The sequence below is a fragment of the Lethenteron reissneri genome, chromosome 44 (assembly GCF_015708825.2).
Source record: "Lethenteron reissneri isolate LAM-NWPU_2019-01 chromosome 44, ASM1570882v1, whole genome shotgun sequence".
NCBI lineage: Eukaryota > Metazoa > Chordata > Hyperoartia > Petromyzontiformes > Petromyzontidae > Lethenteron > Lethenteron reissneri.
Window position 1 is genome coordinate 4,562,688 of NC_083822.1, and position 23,217 is coordinate 4,585,904.

Here is a 23,217-nt window from a genome sequence, read left to right on the forward strand (position 1 = left end):
AATAATGAAACATTCAATTGGAATTGGGAGTTGGGTATCAATTTAAGAGCATTTCTAGACACTGTGCAATCAATCGATCAATGTTTATTTGTTGCATGGAACATTCTGTCGAGCCAGTGAGCTGGTTAGTTTTGCAAGGTAGATCCGTGATTCATCAGCACAGAACAAGAACAGCAACATCTGAGTGATTCTTACGGAGGAACAGGCAATGATGGAACATAACACGTCAGCGGGTGCAGGCGACAACAATGCGTAACGAAGAACAACTTAACGACATGAACGTTCATGCATTTGAAAACCAACAAAAAATGAACGCGATTCCAACTGAAACAGGCACATTTGCACGAAACATTCAAGGATGGTGGGTAATAAACGACCGGAGAGAAGCGAGAGGAAAGCGAACAATAAAACAAAAGCATCACGGCAAATAACAGCAAGCAGGTTGGGAGCAGCAGCTGAATTGAGCACTCTGCGCCCACGTCGGAGAGAGGGGGTTGAGCCTGAGCTGAGAGAGTAAGGGCATTTCGGTAATGCGCCGAGCAGCAGCGTGGAAGGACTTGCCGCCAAAAATCCTCGTTTTAATGGTTGGTATTTTTTGTAGGAACAGGGAGGAAGCACTTCTGAGTTTGCTTGTGGGAATTTGCATTGTTAAGAAGTCATTTTTTTAAAGGACCTTTAGGATGAAGACAACTGCACAAATGTGGTCTCTTTGGATGTCCAGGGGGACAATTTGGACGTGATTGAGAGGTTGCAATGATGCGTTCTATAGGGGACGTCGAGGGAAAAGTGGAGGGCCGAGTGGTATAATGGAACAAGACGTTTTAGAGTGCTTTTGGAGGTTGGACGGTTGGCAATGTTGCAATAGTCAAAGATGGGAAGGATGATGGATTTGACTATATCAAGATAGAGACAAGGTAGTATGCTGCATTTATTTCTATAGAGGCATTTTTAAAAAATATATTATTGGCCATATTATCAATGTGGACTTTGAAGGACAGTTTTGGGTCCAAGATAACATCTAGATACTTCAAGTTATTGACATGTGTAAAGCAAGCCTGCAAACATAAACAGTAAAAAAAAATGGCAGATTTTAAGGTAGCAGTGGATAATGGCGTATAGCAAGATTAAAGGGGATAGATGGTCAGTTCAGTATTGAAATCGATTCAGGGTTGGATTGGACGACGGTAGAGGGATTTGAGCATTGGGGGAGATGTTATCTTGGTTAAATGGGTGTCGGAGATGAGGCTGGCAGTGGCATTTTGGATCACTTGGACTTGGGAGGCGAGGCATTTTAGGAAGCCATTGAGCAGAAAGTTCCAGTGGTCATGTCGGGTTGTGATGGAAACCTCAATGTGGGTCTCGGCAGAAGCTGTGGAAAGAAAGTAACAGGTCCAGAAGATGTTCTGTGGGTGGCGGGAGAAGGTCCTGCAGAGTAGAGCGATGTGGGAGGAGAGCTCTACATCCACGATAACTCTAAGGAAATGCAACACTCTACGCTAGGGCAATGTCATCGCTTAGGAGGTTCGGTGCTTGTACTAAAGTCTCTGGTGAGTGTGGCCTCGCCCAAAGGAAGGATTTCGGTTTGGGCAATGTTTAGCTGGAGAACGTTAGAACCAACCTAAGATGAGACCATGTCAAGGAAAGGATTTGCATTGACATGGGATTTTCCATCAGCGAGCAGTAGACGTAGAACGGCTGATGATAAATACGCGTGTGTTTGTCCGTGATTTGTGCCCTTGTGTGTGCGAGCACGCACATGTGTGGAGTGCCTACCACCGCCTCGTGTGCAATGCCGGCCTTCATAGTTTCTCGCAAACAGTACTTGTCCCAATGGTTTGTTAAGACTATAGGAGGGATCTTTGTTTTTGTGGACCCTTGCTTGCTTTAATATATGTCGTAGCATTTGTGTGGTGCACTATTTTCTTTGGTATTATAGACTATAGCGATAAATCGTGTTAGCGAGGACTTGTTCATTAAATAGGCATGGCTGGTAATTGAGCCTATGCTGTACTACGACATCATGCTGTACTATGGCTCTACTCCCCACTCGTGTAATCAAACGCCTACATACTTATTCCCTTATTACTAACACAACCACAGCAACCACATTTCACCACAAAGTGTCTGTGATGTCAGCACAGCGCCTGTGTCAGGCTAGGCACACTTTGGGGCCACTTGAAGTGTTGAAGGCTACCTGACAGAATACCGCCGAATAGAGCCAGGTGGTGTGTGTTAATTGACTGAGATGACTGGTAGACGCACCACCTGCGCTCCCCAATGTGCCACTTTGCTGCATTGTTTCTGGAGGGGCAGCTGCCTCTCATTGCGCAGTAGCATCCTTCACGAGCCTCTTACGCAGAGGCCGCTCTTCGCACGGCTTGTATCAGTCATCGATGAGTCCACTCAATACCAAGTACTCTGATATTCGTGCCATATCCGTTAAGCCCTCACTATCCGGCCAATCATAAGCTGCTTGGAGATGTGAGCTAAATGACCCAGCCAATGCATCCTCGTCAGCTGGAGGAGGTCGCTGATGGAACTGTTGTGTATATTATGGAATCATGCACCCCAAGACAAACAGGGAATGGGCCCCCGACTTTCGGCCGCACAGTTTTACTTGAGCCCGGCTACCGTCACGGAGATCCTTAATGAGCATTAGTCGAGCATCAGGTGCACCTAAATAATTAAAAAAACAAGCCAAAGGGCCTTACCTATCGATGGTACTGTAGGCCTTAATTAGGTCGATAAAGCAGAGATGTAGTTCTTGTTGACATTTCCTTTACCTCTGCTGTAGCCGACAGACCGAGTGTACGGCTACCACACTGTGCCGCCCCTGCCTAAGCCCACAGTGGTGCTCCTCCTCAAGCTTTTCTTCAGCGTGTCTGGCAGGATAATGTTGAATAATCCCGAATAATGCCCTGGGGAGTTGTTATAATCTATGCTGCACCCCCCACCAGAGCATATCTCTAATCCTACATAGCCCGTACTTTGTTCCAAGCCGTTGCGGCGGTGGTAATGTAAGGCAGCCCACACAGAATTGCTACCCTTCCATCACTTCACTTGCCTGACGCACGTCAGATGGCGCATCAAACAGCCACTCACAGGGGTTGGAAATTCCCTCCAAGCCATGTGGCTCCACAACCCTCACAGGGTCCATCCCTCCTTTACCCCCAAATCATCGCCAAAAGAGCTCAACGAATGTGCCCACTTGATCCTTGCGGGTCAGAAATGAGACGAGCATTTTTCGAAGGTTGGCGCTGAATTGCGTCGTACTACGGTATGAAGATTAGTTGGCGATGAACGCAGGCCGCTGAGGCAGTTTCCTCCTCAGCGAGCCACCATGACCACCACTCACCCTTGCTGCACGGAACAGAGGATTGCCACCTTTTACACCTGTCGAGCAAACCTGGATAGATTTCTCGGTCGGCCTAGGCCTATCACAGCTCGCGAAGTTCAATACAATACCACCACACGCTTCGATACAACAAATATAATCAGATACGGTGCCAATTCCCGGATTGTCCGGGGTCAAAAAACCTGCACAGGTGGCAGCGCTGACTGAATGGCTGTCCGATCCTTCAAGCAAAGGTTGCGATAAGCCTCCCCGTTCTGGGGCATGGGATATTGTGGACAGAATGATGAATGTGGGGGTGGTGTGGTCAGTACTTTGCCCTGTTACCTTTGTCTTTCCACTGCTGCTGTTTACCCACCACATCAGGCATTATTTTTTTAAGGATGCCTCTACTTTACCCTTTATTCGTTTTGAAAGGATGAGCCAACCAGGTTGCACCCACCACTGATGTTAAGCGTGGCCATGAACCCACACAATTATTTCTCCACATTCGTAGCGCAGCACGCAAACCACTGCACAGCCACGTGGACACACACACGCTCACACGCGGACAGAGAAACTAACATACACACGCAAACACAACAAGCAAAAGCAAATTCGCACGTGAATAGACACCCACACACTTTGGCCTGCGAGCACACGCACGCACGCGTACAGACAAACACGCACTTTCTCGCCCCACACTTTGCAGTGGCCTGTTTATAAACCGATGCATTCTTATTTTGCCATGAAATGTGAGGTGACACGTGCCCAGGCTTCAGAGGGCCTTACCTCTTGTATAATTGAGAGAAAGTGACGTGCCACGTTTTGTACCGTGGTGTTTTCTCGCCTAGAGGCATCGTGCGTGTCAGCGTGGTCACTTAATTCTCGATGAACTGAAATGCCTTCAGCTCGGGAAGGTCACACTGCACGTACAAATGCCATGGTGTGCGTCGATTGGCTATTGAGTGCGCGCGACCGAGATGCGATTTATATCGAGCAAGTCCTGTTTTGTGAATAAATGTGAGCGAATGTCTAACTATACGATTACAACTAAACTTTTTTTTATTTCACCAGGTAAGGCCCACTGGGCTAGATAGCTCTTGTTTTTAAAAGGGACCTGGCCACCACCAATAATATCCCAGCGAAGTGGCTTATCATGTGGAAATGTATAGCAGCCGAATGCTCTAAATGCGTGCTTCTAAATGTGGAGGGAAAAACCGGAGGACCAGATACAAATCCACACGACCACGGGGAGAGAGACATGCGAACGCCAAATATACAGGCATCAGGGCTGGGATTGAACTCACTCCATCGTTGCATACCAGGCAAGGTCGTTAAAACATTTCCACAATAGCGTCCACACATTACATGTAATGTGTGTGCATCAGTAGAATTTCCTATGTTCAAAGAAACTTGCATGACCAATATTTATATTATTTTATTATTTCCCTTCTACGTGACTTTACCGAAAGAACCAAGAATATGAATCCCTGCAGTCACGAAAGCTTTAAATCAAAATTGCATGACCAGTTAACTCATCTCCCCCTGTCCGGATATGCGGTGTTTTTGTATTAGTTGAGATGCATATTCAAGGTAACAAAGCTCCACAGGTAGAAGAGAAGGGTGAAACATAAAACGAAAAAATATAACTCAGTGCTGTAACAGAGTAGAATTTGTAATTAATTCAATAAATGCATCGACCTGCGGAGTTCTGTGTCTCCACAAGTAGAATGTAACTTACACCATTGGAACCTCCTTTGCCAGTAGCAAAATATGATAATAGTTTTGTTTACCCTTTTATCTGGCGACAAAACTGACACCTTTCTTACAAGGAGTCATGTTTGCATTGACCACAATACCTGCGGTCAGAATGCAAACAAAAAACACAACTCTGATAATGTATGCACTATCCATATTTTGCTACTGGCAAAGGAGGTTCCAATGGTGTAATGCTTACTCCGAGCTCTCATACTCTGATGGTGCATTGTCTTTGAGTTGTGCGCCTTTTGGCGTCATCTGGTCCAACACCATGTGAGACTAGGCTCTAAGAAAAGCTGTCTCGGGTGTGGACCAATCAATTTCAAGGACAGTGCATACATTATCAGGGTTATGGGTTTTTTTGCATTCCGACCGCAGGTATTGTGGTCAATGCAAACATGATTCCTTGTAAAAAAGGTGTCAGATTTGTTGGCAGATAAATGGGTAAAAAAACAATTATCATAGAATGTAACTCTTTTAGTCTGGGAGCCTCCCAGAGTCATGGTTGCTCCGTGTGTGTCCAACGCTTGCACATCAGAAGTTTGAATCCCAAGGGATTTTTCAGATGAAATATTTCAATTTAAAAACATAAAGCAGCATTTGTGTGTGAAGAAAACAAACGCCATCGGCAGAGTCTGGCGTATTGAACAAACACCTTTATTTGCTTAAGTACCTGTTTGCTAATAGTCTGCAGGTTGCCAAAACACCGGAAGGCGAATCTACTCACTGGCAACACGATACTTTTACGTGGAGATAGGGAGTGGAGGTTCGTGAGTGTTTTTGTATTCGCTTGGATGGCAGACAGACATTCAAGTGTAAAGCGATGAAGACAGGCGGGAGAGTGACGGGACAGAGAGACGAAATAACGACGAGAAGTAAAGCACGAACAAACACCCAGACGGGCACAATTGAAAAACGAAATGATTGGGGATGGACAGAAAAAAAACTGACAGACGTGACAATGAAGTAAAAAAAATATTCTTCAGCTCCCCTTCATCTCTGCTCATCAGTGACGCGGCTCCGAATGAAGTCGTTCCCTCGCCGTCAGCCGTCTGTTCCACGGCGTCCTTTACTCAGCCAATCAAAAAAAATCTTTCTGTCAGACTCCTACGTCTCAATGCTTGCGTTCTGATCCACATGTGCTACAGTGTCGCGCCTCGTGTAGTCCGTTGTATTATGTTTTATAGAATGTAGTGTATCCGTATTGTGTGTGTAATGTGTAGGCATAGTTTATAGTGTATGCGTAGTGTATGCGTAGTGTATAGTGTGTGTGCGTCACTTTATCTGGTGTTCTGAGGATCCATTCTTGAGACGCGTCCAAACTGCTGGTGTCGCCTTTCTTAGATTTTCACTAATTATTTGTATAGTTGTCATTTTGTTTAGATATTTACTTGCTATTTACTGAAAGCTCAACTCCTGATTATCTCCTCTGTCAACGCATTCTTCAGTTTGATATGTTCCTCAATCTCTAACATTCTTGTCCATCCACTAGTATCGACACAACCGCTGGTTGCATCTACTTTGCCTTTAATTCTCGCCGAAGGAGCATACATAACAGCCAGATAATACTATACAGCGCTAGCAAACAGAGACAAAGATCGCCCCTATAGCCTTAGTAGACTGTTAAGAGAAGTGCTGGCATGGTACGGTACACGAGGAGGTGGGTGGCCAGCACCACAACCAACCACCTTTGACTCCCCAGTGGCGATGTTTACACACCGCACCAGGCGCTCGTTTGAGTTGACCTCAGGGTGGCTCAGGATCGGTTCTGATAATTGTCACTGGTGTTGGCCATCAGCAGGAATCGGAGTTGGGTCACCAGGTTTGTAGCGCAGCATGGTAAACGCTGCACCACCGCACCGCACATGTGCAGACAGGCAAATAAATCAGTTATTACTTCTATAATAAGCCAAGAATGTCTGTTTGTGTGTAACGCGGGTGACGTCACTCCACGTCGACCAGCCCTCCTCATTAATAATCATGTTCAAGTGACGTCCACCACATGCCCCCCCCCCTCATTAATAATCATGAGCAGGTGACGTCACTCCACATGGAGCACCCCCCCCCTCATTAATAATCATGACCAGGTGACGTCACTCCACATGGAGCACCCCCCCCCCTCATTAATAATCATGAGCAGGTGACGTCCTCCAAATGGACCCCCTCCCCTCATGGGGGGGGGGGGAGGAATTCGCCTCCCCCCCCCTCCTCAGCGTCAACTCACAACCCTCACTACAAAGGCAGAACCCTCACGTCACGCGATCTCTGTAACGCTGTTGAGACATTCTTTGGGTCTTTCGGTAAAGTCACGTCGATGGTTCAAAGAAAATAACATTGACGACATAGAAGTAAAAAGGACGTCATGATGAACAAGAGATTATAACCTTAAAATGAAATAGGTCTGTGTCACCGCGGCCTTACAAATTGCACACGAATGGATGCAATGAATATCACGTAGCGCTCTGCTGTTCGCTTGAATGTTTCAGATTTACTGCAATACACCCGTCCTTGGACGGGCTATAGGCAAGTTGGATATATGCATGGATGCCAACAAATGAAAATCCTTGAGCATGGACAAGAAACAGAAACACATAAAACACAATACCTAAGTATACAAAATGCAAAGGCAAATTTAAGTGACATCATTGCAGCGTTATTAGATAATGGATGAGCTCAGAGTGAAAAGAATGTGACACCACAATTGCCAAATGCTAACAGAGGAGCAAAATTGAGTGAGTGAGCGTGTTGCGTGCTGAGATTTGCTTTTTTAAAAGCACAGCTCAATGGGGGTGACTGCAAAGAGCCCCGGGGTGACATAACGCCCGTGTCGGAGCACGCAGGCAGCACTGCTGAGACCCGGGTTCGAGTCCTGCTAAGCGCATTAAGTCTTAAGAAGTTAAAGTCAAAATGAGAATACAGAAATGCTCCCCCTCTCCGTTGAAGGCCATGAACCGGTGGTAGAATTACCACGTGACCATCGGGAGAACTCGAGGGGTAACTGTTCACCCTGTCGGCGATTCGGTGAAATGTCACGATTCAGGGTCACAATTCATTTAAAGAATCAATTATTTATTAATTATTTTGACATTGTGGTGAACGTAGAGGTCATTCGGTGGCTGCTGGGGTGATGAGAATGCATTATATTTAACATTTATCAATCTACAAATATACATTTTCACACATGCAATTCAATACGTGTATCGTGTGCTTAAAAACATGAATCAATATGGACCAATGAATTGATCCATCGTTACCCCTCTAGCAGCATCAGTCTCTCCAATAGTTGTGATCTTCGTTGGCTTGCTACACAGTGCATTTCATTTTATCTTCCCCTCCTAAATTTGGTTGCGTTGATACACGATTGAGTTGCTTGTGATGATGAGAATGCAGCTGCAAAATGTGCTGCTACTGCTGCTGCTGCTTATGATGCCGATGGTTACATCGGCACCCATCATCAGCGCGCTCGAAATAAATAACCGACGAGGCATTTTCACGCGGATACGGTGACATTTCGGTCGCCATTTGAAGACACGCCGTCTGTCAAACGTGAAAAATTGCCGCGTGCCGGGACTAATGCGGCATGATTTCCCCCCAGCTCCGAAGAAAGCGGCGAAGCCGAAGAAGGCTACAAGCCGTGGGAAATTTCATTAAGTGGTTCCTAACTCAATACACCAGTGCACGGGGCACAAACCTGACGTGTAATTGTACCACTGTCCAAACAGCTTTGCTGGTTCAATCACACGCGACAGCGGTAATGCGAGGCTGCCATCACGCCCGTCTGAATTATTAAAGTTGCGTCCGTGGCGGATGCATAAATGTGCTTTGGCGGGGGGGGGGGGGTCATTAAATAACAAACACTTTCCTGCCGGTCACTGAGAGTTTCGTTGACTGTACTTCACCACGCTGATCAGCGTGAGTGGGAGAATGCAACGGTCGTCCCGTGAATTCGAGGTGCAAGCGTTGTTAGTGAGCACTTGTTAAGCGTGGTATGGACAGCACTAACATCCATTCCTCTTTATCGCCCTCGGTCTGATGTTTAAACGCTGCACCAGGTGCTAATTTTAGGCCGAGTCAATTTAGGGGAAGCCCAGGACTGGTTTAGAGAGAACCTGCCACTGTTGTTAGCTGGAAATGGAACTCGGGTCGCCAGGTTCAAAGCACAGTCTGCTAACTATTGCACCATCACTTTTACCTCTTGAATAATGCAAGTGAAAATAATTGAGAAATATCGATGATTAAACAATATCTCTCCTCCAAATATCTGTCCCTCCATTACAAAAAACAGGACGATTCTTCCCACAACTCATCAGCCCCGCGGTCTTCTGGGAGTGAATAAATTCAACAGCATTGATTCAGTACAAGCAACAACCAGTCTCATCAGCAGTGTCACCTTGCTTTGCTTGCGAAGACTACGTTTTGCTTTTTTGTGTGAAGATATGTACGAAGAATTTACATTGCATCTTTATCAATTCCGTTTTTTGGGGGGGATTCGTGAATTCAATCACGTTTGAAAAAAAATGTGATTATTTATTAGAATCTTAAGGCCTGAACGGTTCTCCAACCGAAGATCCCAAGGCTCTTCTGAGCAATTGTGAATTCAAAACGTGGCCCAATCGGTTATTTTGTTTTGGTTATGTGTTTCATTTCAGTGAGCAAAAGTTCGCCTGAAGTGTTTCTAATACAAAACTCCTAAGGGCCTCCCGGCTCATTCCTGCAACGTGGTGGCACTCATTAATGTGGACCACCCTGAGTCGGCAGTGGAAATTGCACATTCTCAGAACGGTGGTTAGTCTCTCCCAGGGACATCCACTGTTGTCTTACAAAGATGGATGGTACTAATTTCTTAGTACGTCCGTGCTCATGCACCCAGCCACCGCATATGACTTCAGAAGCTTAGCAGGGAAACGCCTGGTTAGCACTTAGATGGGTGACCACCAGGGCTTGCTTAGAGGTTGCAGGTGAGATTCTGCGGGGTGGCCAGGAGACTGGAGTATTGAGTGTCTCCACTCCGGGCACTCTCCATCGAACCATCAACCACAAACCCAGATGTGACCTCTCATTGTGATTTGAGAAATATCCCAATGGGAACCATTAAAACTCCCAACATATGTTTGTAATTGTTTCATTAAGAGCCAAATTGGAATTTTATTGTCTGTCCCACCTCTCGCCTTGACAGGTAAAATGTTGGTTTAGAATTTAATTTTAAATTATTTGTGGGAGAAATCTGCGGCCAAAAGCATCTTCAACGTGATTATGTCTCCCGTCTTTACCAGACAATTGATGAAACATAAGCATTATACGAAGAATTAAAGTTACGAAGAAATGTAATGAAAAAAGATCATATGGATTTTGATTTTAACTGTGATGTGATTTCCTTTCTCTACCTCCTGGAACCTGGTTTTAACGGCACTGATGCTAAAAAGTAACCTCTACATTATTACACTTTCAAGGTTTTATCAGCAAATCAAACCTTTAGGGCTGGGTTCAACATGCCCGATTTAAAATCGTCAAATGTAATCATGCCGTGGATGCTCGTGTCACAGAGGTCGTGTAAACTTTTTGGGCTGCTATTGAATCACGCTTGGGTTTCCATTCAATTTAATTTGAGTGGTGCCACTACTGTCAGGCTACGCTATTTGATTTTTTTAGACACTGCCACTGTTGGCGATTCAGCCGACGACGCATTTTTTCCTCCGCTGCTCCAGCCTTGTCGACAGTTGGGCCACGACTCGAATTCCCTTCTGGGCAACCTGCCCTCCTCCCTCCTGTATACTTGGCCCACCAATCAACACCTATTATCGATTCAAATTACAATTCTTTCATCTCATTTTCGATTCCAGACCTCCAAGTTCGTATCCTGGAATAGAACTGCTAACATCCTGGGCACTCATTCTATCTTAAGGCCACGCTTTCTTCTTCAATTGCAAATAAAGTACAGCATCATGACCTGCAGAGAAATGCGGACATTTTCCTTTCCTTAACACAAAAAGCTGAACGTTTTGCAAAAGGTAGATTCGGGTACCATAGAAATTACATTAATGATGATTGCTAACAAACAAACCCCAATGATCATCGTTGAAAGTAATTTAATTGAACATCTTAATATTACCATACCAGGCAGCATACTCGTTATTAAGTTGACACATAACTAATTTTACGCTAAATCTACCAAGAGGAGACCGTGGCCAGATGCAGATAGCAATTGCCCAAAGCTGTAACCTGATTCAAAGGCTGAGCATTCTCTTCCGAGTCTGACGTCAACTCAGCCCATCATCTCTTCGTTGAGACTAAAATGAAACTACTACCACTTTGGGAAGTCAACAGTGGTCGTTGTTTATTAAGACCGGTCCCTGGTATGGTAATGTGGAATTACATTTTATCCACTGGTTCACAGAGCCAACAATAGCAAATAAATGAGTTTTTTGCAATGAACCTCAGTGGATAAATAATGAACAACTGATAGGTGCCCCATTGTGGAGAGATCTTCTTTGGCAGAAACAAATTCCACTGACCAACAGAGATGTTAACCGTGGTCAGGAAACGATCTCAGGTTGCTGGAGTCACAATGCAGTGCACTAACCAATGCGCCACCACTCAGAGCTGGCCACCAGCAACGGTACGAAGTGCCATTTGAATGTAACATTTCCGTTCAAACTTGTCAGGTTTTTCATCTGCTTGCTTTAATGCCTTATTGACCCGTGAACAAAACTTATAATCGCCCATCATTCAATAACGATGGTGCACAGTTACACGGGTGCTCAAAATCGTTTTGAAAACGTGACATTTATCACATTTATGGACGCTTAGTTTTTTTTATGCTATCAACACATTTATCTCTGAACATCAATGTCCTTATTCTCAGTTACTGTCAATAACCTCATCCCAGATGGCACAATTTGTTTGTCCTGAGGACAAAGTAGTTCAAGGAATACAAACCTAAACAAACTAGGACAGCCAGAACAATACGCCAGGACAATAAGCCTCAAATTTACCATGCGATTCAACCCTACATAGAAACGTATGCAATGAGCAGAGGTGGAATTAAAACTTCCAAAGTTGGGTGGCGGTACTGATATTTTAAGCATTTTAATTCTGGGCTCTACTTGAGGCAGTGCTCATCTCCTGTTTACAGCCAGAGCCAGGGGTGGAAATTCTTCATTCCTATGATTGGGACAAGTCTATCCATAGGACAACCACTGTTGACTTCCACACAATGTGGTCATCATTGTATCGACCCCAGAGGAGATGATGGGCTGAGTCAACCGCCAATCAGGATTTGAACTCGCAACTTGCTTATTCAATTCATTGAAGCTGATTAACGTAATGCATTATCATACACACATTGATTTTCTTCGAAGATCCAGGGTCAACCAATGTCATTGTTCTCTAACTCCCAACAGTCATTCCGGTCTCATTGAGATAACAAAGTTGTCATTTTTCATTGCTCTTTCATTTCCGTATGCGTAGAAAGAAGTTTGCACTCGGATACGCAGACATCTTTTTGCAAACTTTAGCTTTGTGGCATGATGCGCTAACCACTGCAACACGCACAAACAATAAACACCCCCCGTATATATACGTAGACTATTGGGGCAAGTATTCAGAATCAGAATATTTATTTGTACTGGAGGAATCCGATGAGCTATAAAGCCTCCCTCCCTACCCCCCGTGCCTATATAAAGCCACAAGAGTAGATGCGTTTTTCTCACCTGAAGACGGCCGCTTGTGTTGCGACCGAAACGTCGTGTTTTCTGTTATTATTATTTTTATCTACGTGACTTTACCAAAATAACCAGAGAGTATAAACCTTTTTTTTCCACAGATGTCCAGGCAGTGTTGTTAGCATGCCCCTTTCACTGGTGGCAGAGCACACGAAAACAGGTGCTTCGCCAATATCACATTCGGCCATCCCTTGCTGATGTTGACACACTGCACCATATAACAGTACTCAATAATAGCTGAGTCAGCATTGTGGCGGCCCAGTTGAGATATTCATCACGGACGTTGGCCAATAGGAGGAGTCAAACTCGGCTCGCAGGGTTTGTAGCGAGAGTGCGCGCCCCACTGCGCCCTCCCCTTCTCCGTCGCTTATGCACGTCGCACAACCGATTCCCTTCGTCACTGCATCGTCAGCACCAAACATGATGGGGAGGTTTGTTCACGGGGTCTCGCCGAGGCCCCCCGCCTGCCACCAACGAATGCCTGCGGCGCTCGAAGCAGCTGCGTTTTTCAAACACTCGCTGCCAAAAGAGATGAATACTGGGGAGTTGCCCTCGGTGAGATGGACAGCAGCGGTAGTGGACAGCAGATGGCAGAGATTTCTGACTGGCAGCGCAACCCGTTCCCAGCCTCCTGCCCTTCAGGGGAGTCACTCTCCTGTCATATATTGGCATTCGTAGTTTGTATGCGTTTATTCCGTGTGTGTGTGTGCGTGCGCATTGTTGGCTTGGTGGTAAGCGCACTGCGCTGCAAACCCTGCCACCTGAGTTTAAAACCTGACCACAGTGAATATCAGTGGCAGGAAGTCTTATCAGAATGTTTCGGGCTTACCCTAGGTCTGCTCAGCCTTAAATAAGTACTTCGTGTGGTGGGGAATTATCAGTACTTGGGGAGAAAAAGGCGGCCGGGCATGGTGCTGGCTACATCACTCTGTCATGCGCTGCACTGGCCTTAATAGGTGCTCGCTAACAACACTTATCTCAATGACTTGCATGGTCATATGGCGTGTTTATATTTGCATGTTGTGGAAGAAATGCCATTGGTGTGAGATGCTACGACATTATATTCATATACTTGGTTCTTTCGGTAAAGTCACGTAGATAGAAAATAAAAATAATAAATAAAAGCAAAAAACCCACGACGTTTCGATCGCAACACAAGCGGTCTTCATCCGGCGGAGAGAAAAGAGGTTCAAGCCTCCAAACGCAACTGCTTATAAGGGTTTCCAAAGTGACGAGAGTTGGGGGGGAGGATGCTACAATATTTGCAACCCAGGTGCAATTCCTCCACCTGGACAATGCTTGCGGAAAGTGGTATCTGCAGCTGGTTTGTGCCTTAATGAGGTTGACTCGACCTTAAATGAACACCTGGCGTTGAGTGTGATTCACATCGGCAATGTGAAGTCAGACAGTCGGTCATGGTGTTGGTTATACCACCTACATGTGTGGACCATGCTGGCCTTAAGGGGTGCTCCCGAAGATCATTAGTCTGAATGGCTCTTGATCCAATTGCCATTAGAAGCAACCAGCTGGTACATGACAAGTACAGTAATAGACTTGGTATTACAAACGGAAAAAAAAAATAGTTTTGCTACTCAATTAACCAAAACAGTGGAGCTTATCAGCAAGGCACAAATAAATTGAAATTCTTCATTTCGATGGTGGGGTTCAGTATCCCCGCAGGATGGTCACTGTTGGCTTCCCGCGCCAGTGGTTCTCATTTGATGAACCCGAAAGAGATGATGATCCGAGTTTTGCCCAAAGCCTGATTTGAACTCATCGATTTGTGAAAGTCGCAAACCCACTGAACTCCAGGTTGCCGGTAAATTATAGCAACACAAATGGGTTCAAGGACTCATCTGTGTCTCCCTCTCAGTGTTATCACTTCATGAGGATGGGTTTTCTGCTGTTACTCTGATTTCCTCCCACACACGAGATGCTCCTTAATTGAGGTGATGGGATGGCTCAGGCATTTAGAGAATTGAGCTGGCATCGCTGACATCCTGGGTTCAAATCTGGACAGCCACCCATGATTCAACTGGGTTCTCAGGTCCAGTGAGTTAATGGCCCAAGCTCAGTCACTAATTACTGCAACAACAAAATGTCACATTTTTGTGAGAGTGTTTGTTGTTGTGGTTTGGAATTTCACTCAATTTAAAGAACTTTTTTCATCAAAATTTTTCTAAATTCAAGTTTAAATCATCTGTTTGATTTTCATGTGACTAACAATCTCGAGAGGGCATATAAGATGTGTGCCCATTGCGTGGATAAGAGGTCAATACGGTCTCTGACACAGGATGCTAGCTCGATATTAAAATTGATGTTTCTTCATCCATTAACATGATATCTCTAAGAATCAATGCATAACATTTAGGAGAAAAATTAAAATATGAAAACGTCAAAAATAATTATCCAAAGGATCTGTCCAGACACCAAAACATCCCAATTTAGGACCGTCCCCACAAATTTTCTCGAATCAACATGACTCCGGCAAGTGTTTCATCAGTGAGTTCTCCATGGTTCGGCCGCATAATGCTCCGGCCAAATCGACTTCGTAGAACCCTCGACCACCCGACATAGCCAAACAAATGAAACTCGTCACTGTGTACAAATGTGGCCAGACCATTACGTGGCTTAACCCCGAAGTCAATGATGAATCGTGATATCTATGGACTGCGTTAAAATATACACGTTCAATGACGACTACGGATCGCCAAGACGCCGATTACTCCGAGTACCCGTTCGCGGCGTCTTACTTATTTGGCCTTCTTCTTCCCCCCTACCCCCCCCCCCCCCCCCGGTCTCTGCCCTCTCAGCGAGCTGAACAACAGCCGCATGTCACCGTACTTCCCGGCGGACAACGACGACGAGAGTCCTTTCATCTGCTCGCTGCCCCGAGACAACGGCATGCAGACGTGCGACACCGTGCCGCCCTCGGTGCTGCCCGGCGGGCCCCGCTGCCGCTGGCCACCGCCGTTATCGCTGCGATCGTCGTCGCCGCCGCAGTCCTCTTCGTCCTCGCTGTCGTCATCATCGTCGTCGTTGTCGTACGATGCCAACAGCTCGGGGCTCTCCTTTGCCACGCTAGGGGAGGCCGTGGCGGCTGGCCACGGCTACCCTTACAGCCAGGGCGGCAACGTGAGCGGCGAGTGCATCAACTGGAACCGGCTGTACACGGTTTGCCGGGCGGGGCTACGCAACCCGCACAGCGGTGCCATCAACTTCGACAACATCGGCTACGCGTGGATCGCTATCTTCCAGGTGGGTGGGTTTCGGTGGGCGTGGGAGTCATGGGGAAGGGAGCAGATGGGGCAGTTTTCCCCTCCGGGTCTCAGATCCAAGGGGGCCTCAGAAAGGGCCGAGGGAGTTTCGGTGGGGGGCGGGGGGTCTCATCTGGCATTTCATCGTGGGTCTTCAAAAAATATTTGGGCAGCCCTGGATGGGTGTGTGCGTGTGTGTAACGACTCACGTACTGAATATACAATTCACACTCTCATTTGAATAAGTGTAATGTTTCAATGTTCAATTACTCAACTAAAACGAATATTTGTTGATAATCATCATCGTCTACCAAGTTAGAGCCACTATCAGTTCTTGTCCTTTGGCCATCACCCATTCTAATGTCTTCTACTCAAGCCCACGTGTCTCCAATTAGCATTTGTTCTCTGAACCACGTGTTCCTATTTCTGTCCTTATTTGTAACTCCCAGAATGCATCTCTCCAATCTCAAATGTTTTTTTTCTACTTTTCAGCTTTTCTTACATTTATTTGTGGCTGTCCATATTTCCAATCCGTTAAGTGCAAGCAGGTAATATGCACCGATTGAAAACGCTCCCCTTTTGGCACGTTGGATAATGCCACTCCATAAAGAAAAAGCAGTCCTAGGTAGAGAAGAAGACGGTGTATGTGAACTTGAAGAGGGGGAGTGAGTCAGCATTGCAGATGGCAAGAGAGAGAGATAGGAGACAGGTCAGTAGAGGAAAAGGGGCAACCTCCCATCAAATGGGGGTTGACTTGGGGGCTTCAACACGCGGCCGGCTGCTGGAGTGAAGGGCACGCATAGAGTGTAAGCTTGAGATGAGAGGGTGAGTAGTAGATTTGGGCAAGTCCGTGGAAAATCTTGAGAAGTTGGTGGGGCAGATCTTTTATTTTGCATTTCGTTTTGTGTCCTTCCCCCGCACCTCCAATTAGCACGGTTGGCTACGTATAGCGTGAAAGAAGTTCAATGTACAGTACATACAAGATTGGGAGCCAGTTTGAGGAGGTGTATGATGGTGGTGGTGTAGTTTCATTTGCAAGTGTGGTCTGGAAGACTGGTGGCTGCATTCTGGGGTTTGTAGCTGACGAATTTGGGGAGTTGGGTGTGATGATGGAGGCAGGCAGTGGATGTGGTAAGGAAGTGGTGCTTGTGGCAGGTGTTATGCGCACAACAAAGAGCAGAGCGCCGGGCAGATAAAACACAGCACAGTAGGAGGCACAGGCGGTGCAATTGCCAGTCATCTCAGTCAGTCAATCCATGGCACCTGGATCTCTTTTTGCCAGCTGGTGTTTCGACACTTCACGTGGCCTTAAAGTGCACATAGCCTGGGACAAGCACAATCGACATTCGCCACTTCGTGTCGAATGGCGATTGTTGTTGATGTTGCACGGATAATTGTCATGCAATCCATGCAATACAATAGAATATCTAAATAGCACAAAAGTTAATGAAAAAAAACTCTAGTCTTCTATCAAGTTCATTTTTTAAACGGGCAATGTGCATACAAATGTGGCAAAGCAGTGACAAATTTGTACAGCGTAGCGGTCCGTTGTAAATAAAGAACATATTTGCTATTTTCGGGGGGTTCTGTTTTATGATTTAGTGGAAATGCCCAAGGGTTAAAGAGCCAAACTGTCTCTGTGACACAACAGAGCAGAATCAACCACGTACATTATTCAGAGTACAACATGACATCATACAAATTGTATGACATTATACAAAGAAGCGCTTTGAAAGAAGTGTACTTTGAAATAACTTTTTTTTCGCAAACCCACATTTCAGTACAGGTTATCATCACGACTTGTGAGCTTTTATAATGTATCTCTGCTCCTGCAGAGACGGGTTGAATGTTGACTAATGTGGTGTCTTGTTATTATGCGGCAAACACATTGAATTAAAAACTGTCTCCCAGCTCAAACGAGCGTTGGGGTGGCATTCATCTCCATTGGGGGAGCCTGGACCAGCAGTGGAAATTCCACATTCCAATGACGGGAGCCAATCTCGCCACAGGACTATCACTCTTGGCATTTCGTAAAGCTGTACAGTACTCACTTTGTCAACTCCGGAAAGATTATGGAGCTGGCATTTTCCCACGAATGGGATTTGAACTTCGAACCGTGAACTCTCTATAGCCGCAGCACGGTCAACTTTAGATATTTGTGACGTAACAATCTCCTTTCAGGAAAACATGAGCACCACTCTGTGAACAGTCAACAACGCCCACTCTTTTGTTTTTCTCTCCCAGTGGATAGATACACTGGTCTTTCCATAGGAATGTGGAGTTTTCACCATCTTGAGCATAGATTGACGAGCAGCAATTCGCAATGGGGACTACTACTGTTTGTAAATTCGGGGGGGGCGGGGGGGATGTGTCGGGTCTGCTGTCTGGATTGGCTGAAGAAATACCATTTTGTGACAGAAAGGGAGGTGGAGCGAAGATAACAACATTAGTTCAGCAATGAAATGAATCACAGCTGCGCAACACCGGCGGGCATGACATTAAAATACTTCTATATTTACCCGGCAAAGCGGCACTAAGTCTCAAGACTCCAACTCGCAAGGGCCACCGTGCGCTGTTTGTGTGTTGGCCAATTCCCTAGCATAAGGTGTTTGGTTTTTTTGCTTTGCTACTGGAAGGAAACCCACGCATAGCGAGGGGATGATGCTCACCGCTCAAACCTGCAAGTTGTGAAGGTACCCGTCGGTACATTGAAAACCATGAGGCAGCAGTGGCATTTCCACCTTCCCATGACAGGGCCCGGTCTCGGTACGATTGCCACTTTTGGCTTCAAACATTTGTCATTTAAAATTTTGTTGACTTCGGAGACGTGATATCCTGATTCAGGCCTCACAGCACTTGGCCACGTGACTCATCACAAACCTACTTTCTGTACCTCCACGTCCTACAAACATGTCCTCGTCAGCACCGTGGGTGGGTGTCCCACCAACCCCTCGCTCGCGACCACCACCACCCCAAAGAACAGGCATTCGTCGTCGGCACGTGGCCATGGCTTCACCTAGCAGTGGAGAGAGCATGAAGGCCGATGTCGCTGTCGGTGGCGATTGTTCGGCATCCAAAAATTCACCCTCTCGGTGGTTTCCACGATTAGTTGTTGTGACTCGCTTTTTAGATTTGGTTCATTTCCATCTTGTTTTTATAGCTTCAATGTAATGTTTATTGTGTTTCATGTCTTATTTGTAGTTTCACTTCCTCCATTCACCTACTTGGATTTAACATTACGATATGAAGGTAAAGGTACAGCCCTGCAATTGCTTGCTTCATGCCACTGCTGCTGGGAGGGCTTCCACCAGAGTTACCTCGAGTGGATATTTGGTCTACTCTTTCACGCTGACCATACGCGTTGGAAGAGGTGGACATCACCCACACTGTACCGCACCACACACACACGACCTGTCGATCAACTGCGGTGTTCCCATTTAAACTGGACAGATGCGCCGAGCCGGTAGATGGAATCGAACCAGCGACCTCCGGATTGCAAGTCCAGTGCGCTTACCGTTGTCCACGGCAGCATTCCCATAGCATTTAACGTGCGATTCTCTATGTATGTTGAACTTCTTTCGCACCGTGCGATGCCAACCGTTGCTACCCGGAGGCGCAGGGAACTTCAATGATTGTGACCAACAGGAGGAGCCTCACGTGAACATTTGAACGAATGCACCGCGAGCGTGAGATTCCGTTTGAGTCGACCGAAGATTCGTCGCTGCGTTCACGCGCCTCATGAAACACAATGTGCTGTTGCCCACGCGTCGGCCCAGGCCTTCCCGTGCAACAACAAAACGACGAGGAGCTTGTTTTCTCGGCGGGCTCCCGTCCCGTTATCCATCGTTATCTCTGCCCAATCGCTGTGACCCCCCCCCCCCCCCCGCTTCGTGCAGGTCATCACGCTGGAGGGATGGGTGGATATCATGTATTACGTGATGGACGCCCACTCCTTCTACAACTTCATCTACTTCATTCTGCTCATCATCGTAAGTGACGCCGCTTGCCAACGAAGATGCCATACACCCCCCCCCCCACGCCCTGAGCTGCCCCTACTCTTTCTAGCCGTGCAAAATCGACGGAATGTATTCGCCCCCTCAGAGGAATCCCCGAGGGGCAGGTCCAGTACTGTTAACAATCACCTGAGGGGATAGTGGTGGCACAAATGCGATGGGGGGATGGAGGAGGTCATGTGATCAGTGTCTTGCAAGTATGGCTCACCTTTGTCTCCCAGAGCTAGAGAGATTCAAAGATAGAATGCAGTTATTTATTTCATCAGGAAGTGCCCGATAAGATGTCAGGCTTTGTTCTATGTGCGTCCCGATACAGTCCAGCGCTGATGTTGATAACCGCAAAGTAATCACCGATGTTCATAACCGCTGGACCACATCGCCCATCGTATTGTGCCTAATCTCGTCAGATTTCAAAAGCTAAGCAGGATTCTGAGCCTGGATATTCCCTGAATGGGTGATCACCGCACACACACAGGTTGTCATTGGCTATGTGGAGCGAAGTGGTGTGTGCGGAAGAGGATTCGTGCAAAATATAAATTACATGTACTGGAACTCTGTTTGCCCCACGTCTATGCTCCGCACCTTGAACTGATTTTTGTGTTCAGTTTGTTGTCCTTTCCCCCGCACCTCCAATAATGCACGGTTGGCTGCCCAGCATACGCACTCGCACCTTCGCCACTTCGCATTTACCAGCGTGGCGAAGTGTGGTCGACATTCCCCACAACCCACGCTGGCGTGAGGGAGAGTCCCTCGTCCAGCGGTAGATCGACAAGGGCTGCACGTATGCAGTGCCATAACCTCGCGTCGAAGAAGAAGGCCCACGTTGGAAATGAGTCGGCCATTCGGGACTCGAGCCAGGGTCCGCCTGGATGGAGCCTAACAAACTACGCTTGACGAGCACGTCACAAGAACACATTCCTGCGGAGGGAGCTGGTAGGAACGTTGGGTTGCTCGGTCAATGGCCAGGGTCAACGGCGGCGTGGTGTATTCCGCAAATATGCCCGACTGTGAGGGCGGGCACAAGCCGGCGTGAGTAGGTTAAACGTTGAGTTTTATAAGGGGACCATGGGGTGACCAGCCCCTCCCCACCCAGCCCTCTCCACCCAGCCCCACCCCCCACCCAGCGCCACCCTCCCCACCCAGCCCCTCCCCACCCTCCCCACCCTCCCCTCCCCACCCAGCCCCTCCCTCCCCACACAGCCCCTCCCCACCCTCCCCACCCTCCCCTCCCCACCCAACCCCTCCCCACCCTCCCCACCCTCCCCTCCCCACCCAGCCCCTCCCTCCCCACACAGCCCCTCTCTGCACGATGGACAGACGGACACAATAATCCCCTGTAGGCTGGTGTAACCAGGAGGTTCCTACCAGTAAAACCGCCGTGTAAATGAACATTGCTCGACAAACGAATGGACAGGCCACTGCCGACGAAAGCCTCCCCACGCCCTGTTGGTGGCGAGGCTTGTTTGAACATACTTCGCCATGCCGGGGTCCGTCCGGTTTGGTGAACGTGCGGGTGGCCACGGCCAGACCAGGTGGCACTGCCACGCTTTGTTACGCCAAGGCCACGGTTTGAATTCAGATCGTTGGATTCGGAGCGCGGTGTGCACTGCACGTTTCCACGTTGGGACCACTCCATTAATTCTAGTCAAGTAATTTTTACATTCATAATTTAACATTAATAGTCTATTAATGCCCACTAAATAAATCACGATGGTGGCTTGACGCCTCATTGCGCAATTCTGTATGGTGTCTCTAATGGAACTTCCTACCCACTGTGTCGCTGTTCCACCCCTTGCCATGTTATTAACCACCAAGATAAAGCGTCCCCCTCTTAGCCTCATAGATAATTATCGGTGTAAGTGATGTTAGCGTGCTTCGATTAGACCACAATAGCACACACCTAACTTCCCTTGGGATTGTTATGATTTAGATGAAAACTCAACTCGCATCTGCATCCAGGTTAGTGAAAAGAGATTCCCATTAGAGGCACCATAAATCATCGTGCATTCGGAGGCATGAAGCCAAAAAACACGTCTATTTGTGGACCTTAATGCACGTTAATATTAATTATGGAATATTAATATTAATTCATATTAATAGTGAAGCAGCTGTACAGTGGTTAGCGCACTGCACTATGAACCCGGGGACCTTCATTCATCTCCAGACCACGGCTAACATCAGTGGTCATACCTGCCCCCCCCCCAATCTTCCCTTTCCCTAACCCACACTGACAAGTTTGGTGAAGTATGATGAAACATCACCCCCCCCCCCATGAACTTATAAAGTGTGGGGGGCGAGGGCCAACGGGGCGGGGGGGGGGGTCATCCTGCGATGGATTTGACAAAGACCCGTACATATTTTATTATTTTTATAATCACTCATGAATATTGCATGGCTGCTCTTTCAATCGAGGGCAAGGGTTGCCAACCCTGGCGTGATTCACTAAAATATCACGGGGGGGTCAATTATACTCATCGTTTAAACGCCCTTGCAAAAGTCTCCCCCTGCTTATTTTGTTTTATTATTATGATTATTGCCGTGGACATTATAATGAGCGAGATGTTCCTAAAGTGGCCGAGTGTTGCGTATCCTGAGGGAAATGTTTGCCGCTACCGATATTTCACGTCGGTTACCCGTGTCATTCGTCTTCCTTGTCAATTATAACCATTTGGCGTTTGAGCCTTCTCATTTATTTTTTAAATTCTCCTACAAGAAGATAACCAACGAGCCGTTTGACGTGGGGACATAATACGAAACTCATTACGCGTCGTGGTGTAAGGTAACGGATAATGCATATGTCAGAGGTCATATTTAATGGTATAAATGTGCGATGAAAGCGTACATTTTGCTCTTTTTGGCACCCAATTGATCCCCACGGTTTTTCAGAGGCTGTAACATCGAACAAACCCTCCTTTAGCAGCTGTTAGAAGAAGCATACTACACCGAGCGCACCATCAATCTTGAAACTGGACCAGAGTTTGCCTGCTTGAACACATTCTTGCGGGAAAACATGAGGACGGAGAAAATATGCAATTTATTTGACGTGTTTGAAAAATGGGCTTCCACACAGTTCACTATGCATTTAATATGGACTTTATGTGTGTTCATTATATAGGCATTATATGTTTCACTGT

At 46.8% G+C, this 23,217-nt stretch overlaps 1 protein-coding gene across 1 annotated transcript in view; it reads left to right on the forward strand.

The window, feature by feature from the left end:
• Window positions 1-23,217, forward strand: part of LOC133353428 (voltage-dependent T-type calcium channel subunit alpha-1H-like) — a 307,728-nt gene that overhangs the window by 172,701 nt on the left and 111,810 nt on the right. Inside the window, 2 exon segments of the mRNA XM_061569680.1 lie at window positions 15,627-16,071; window positions 19,967-20,059. Coding sequence (XP_061425664.1) covers window positions 15,627-16,071; window positions 19,967-20,059 — 538 coding nt within the window.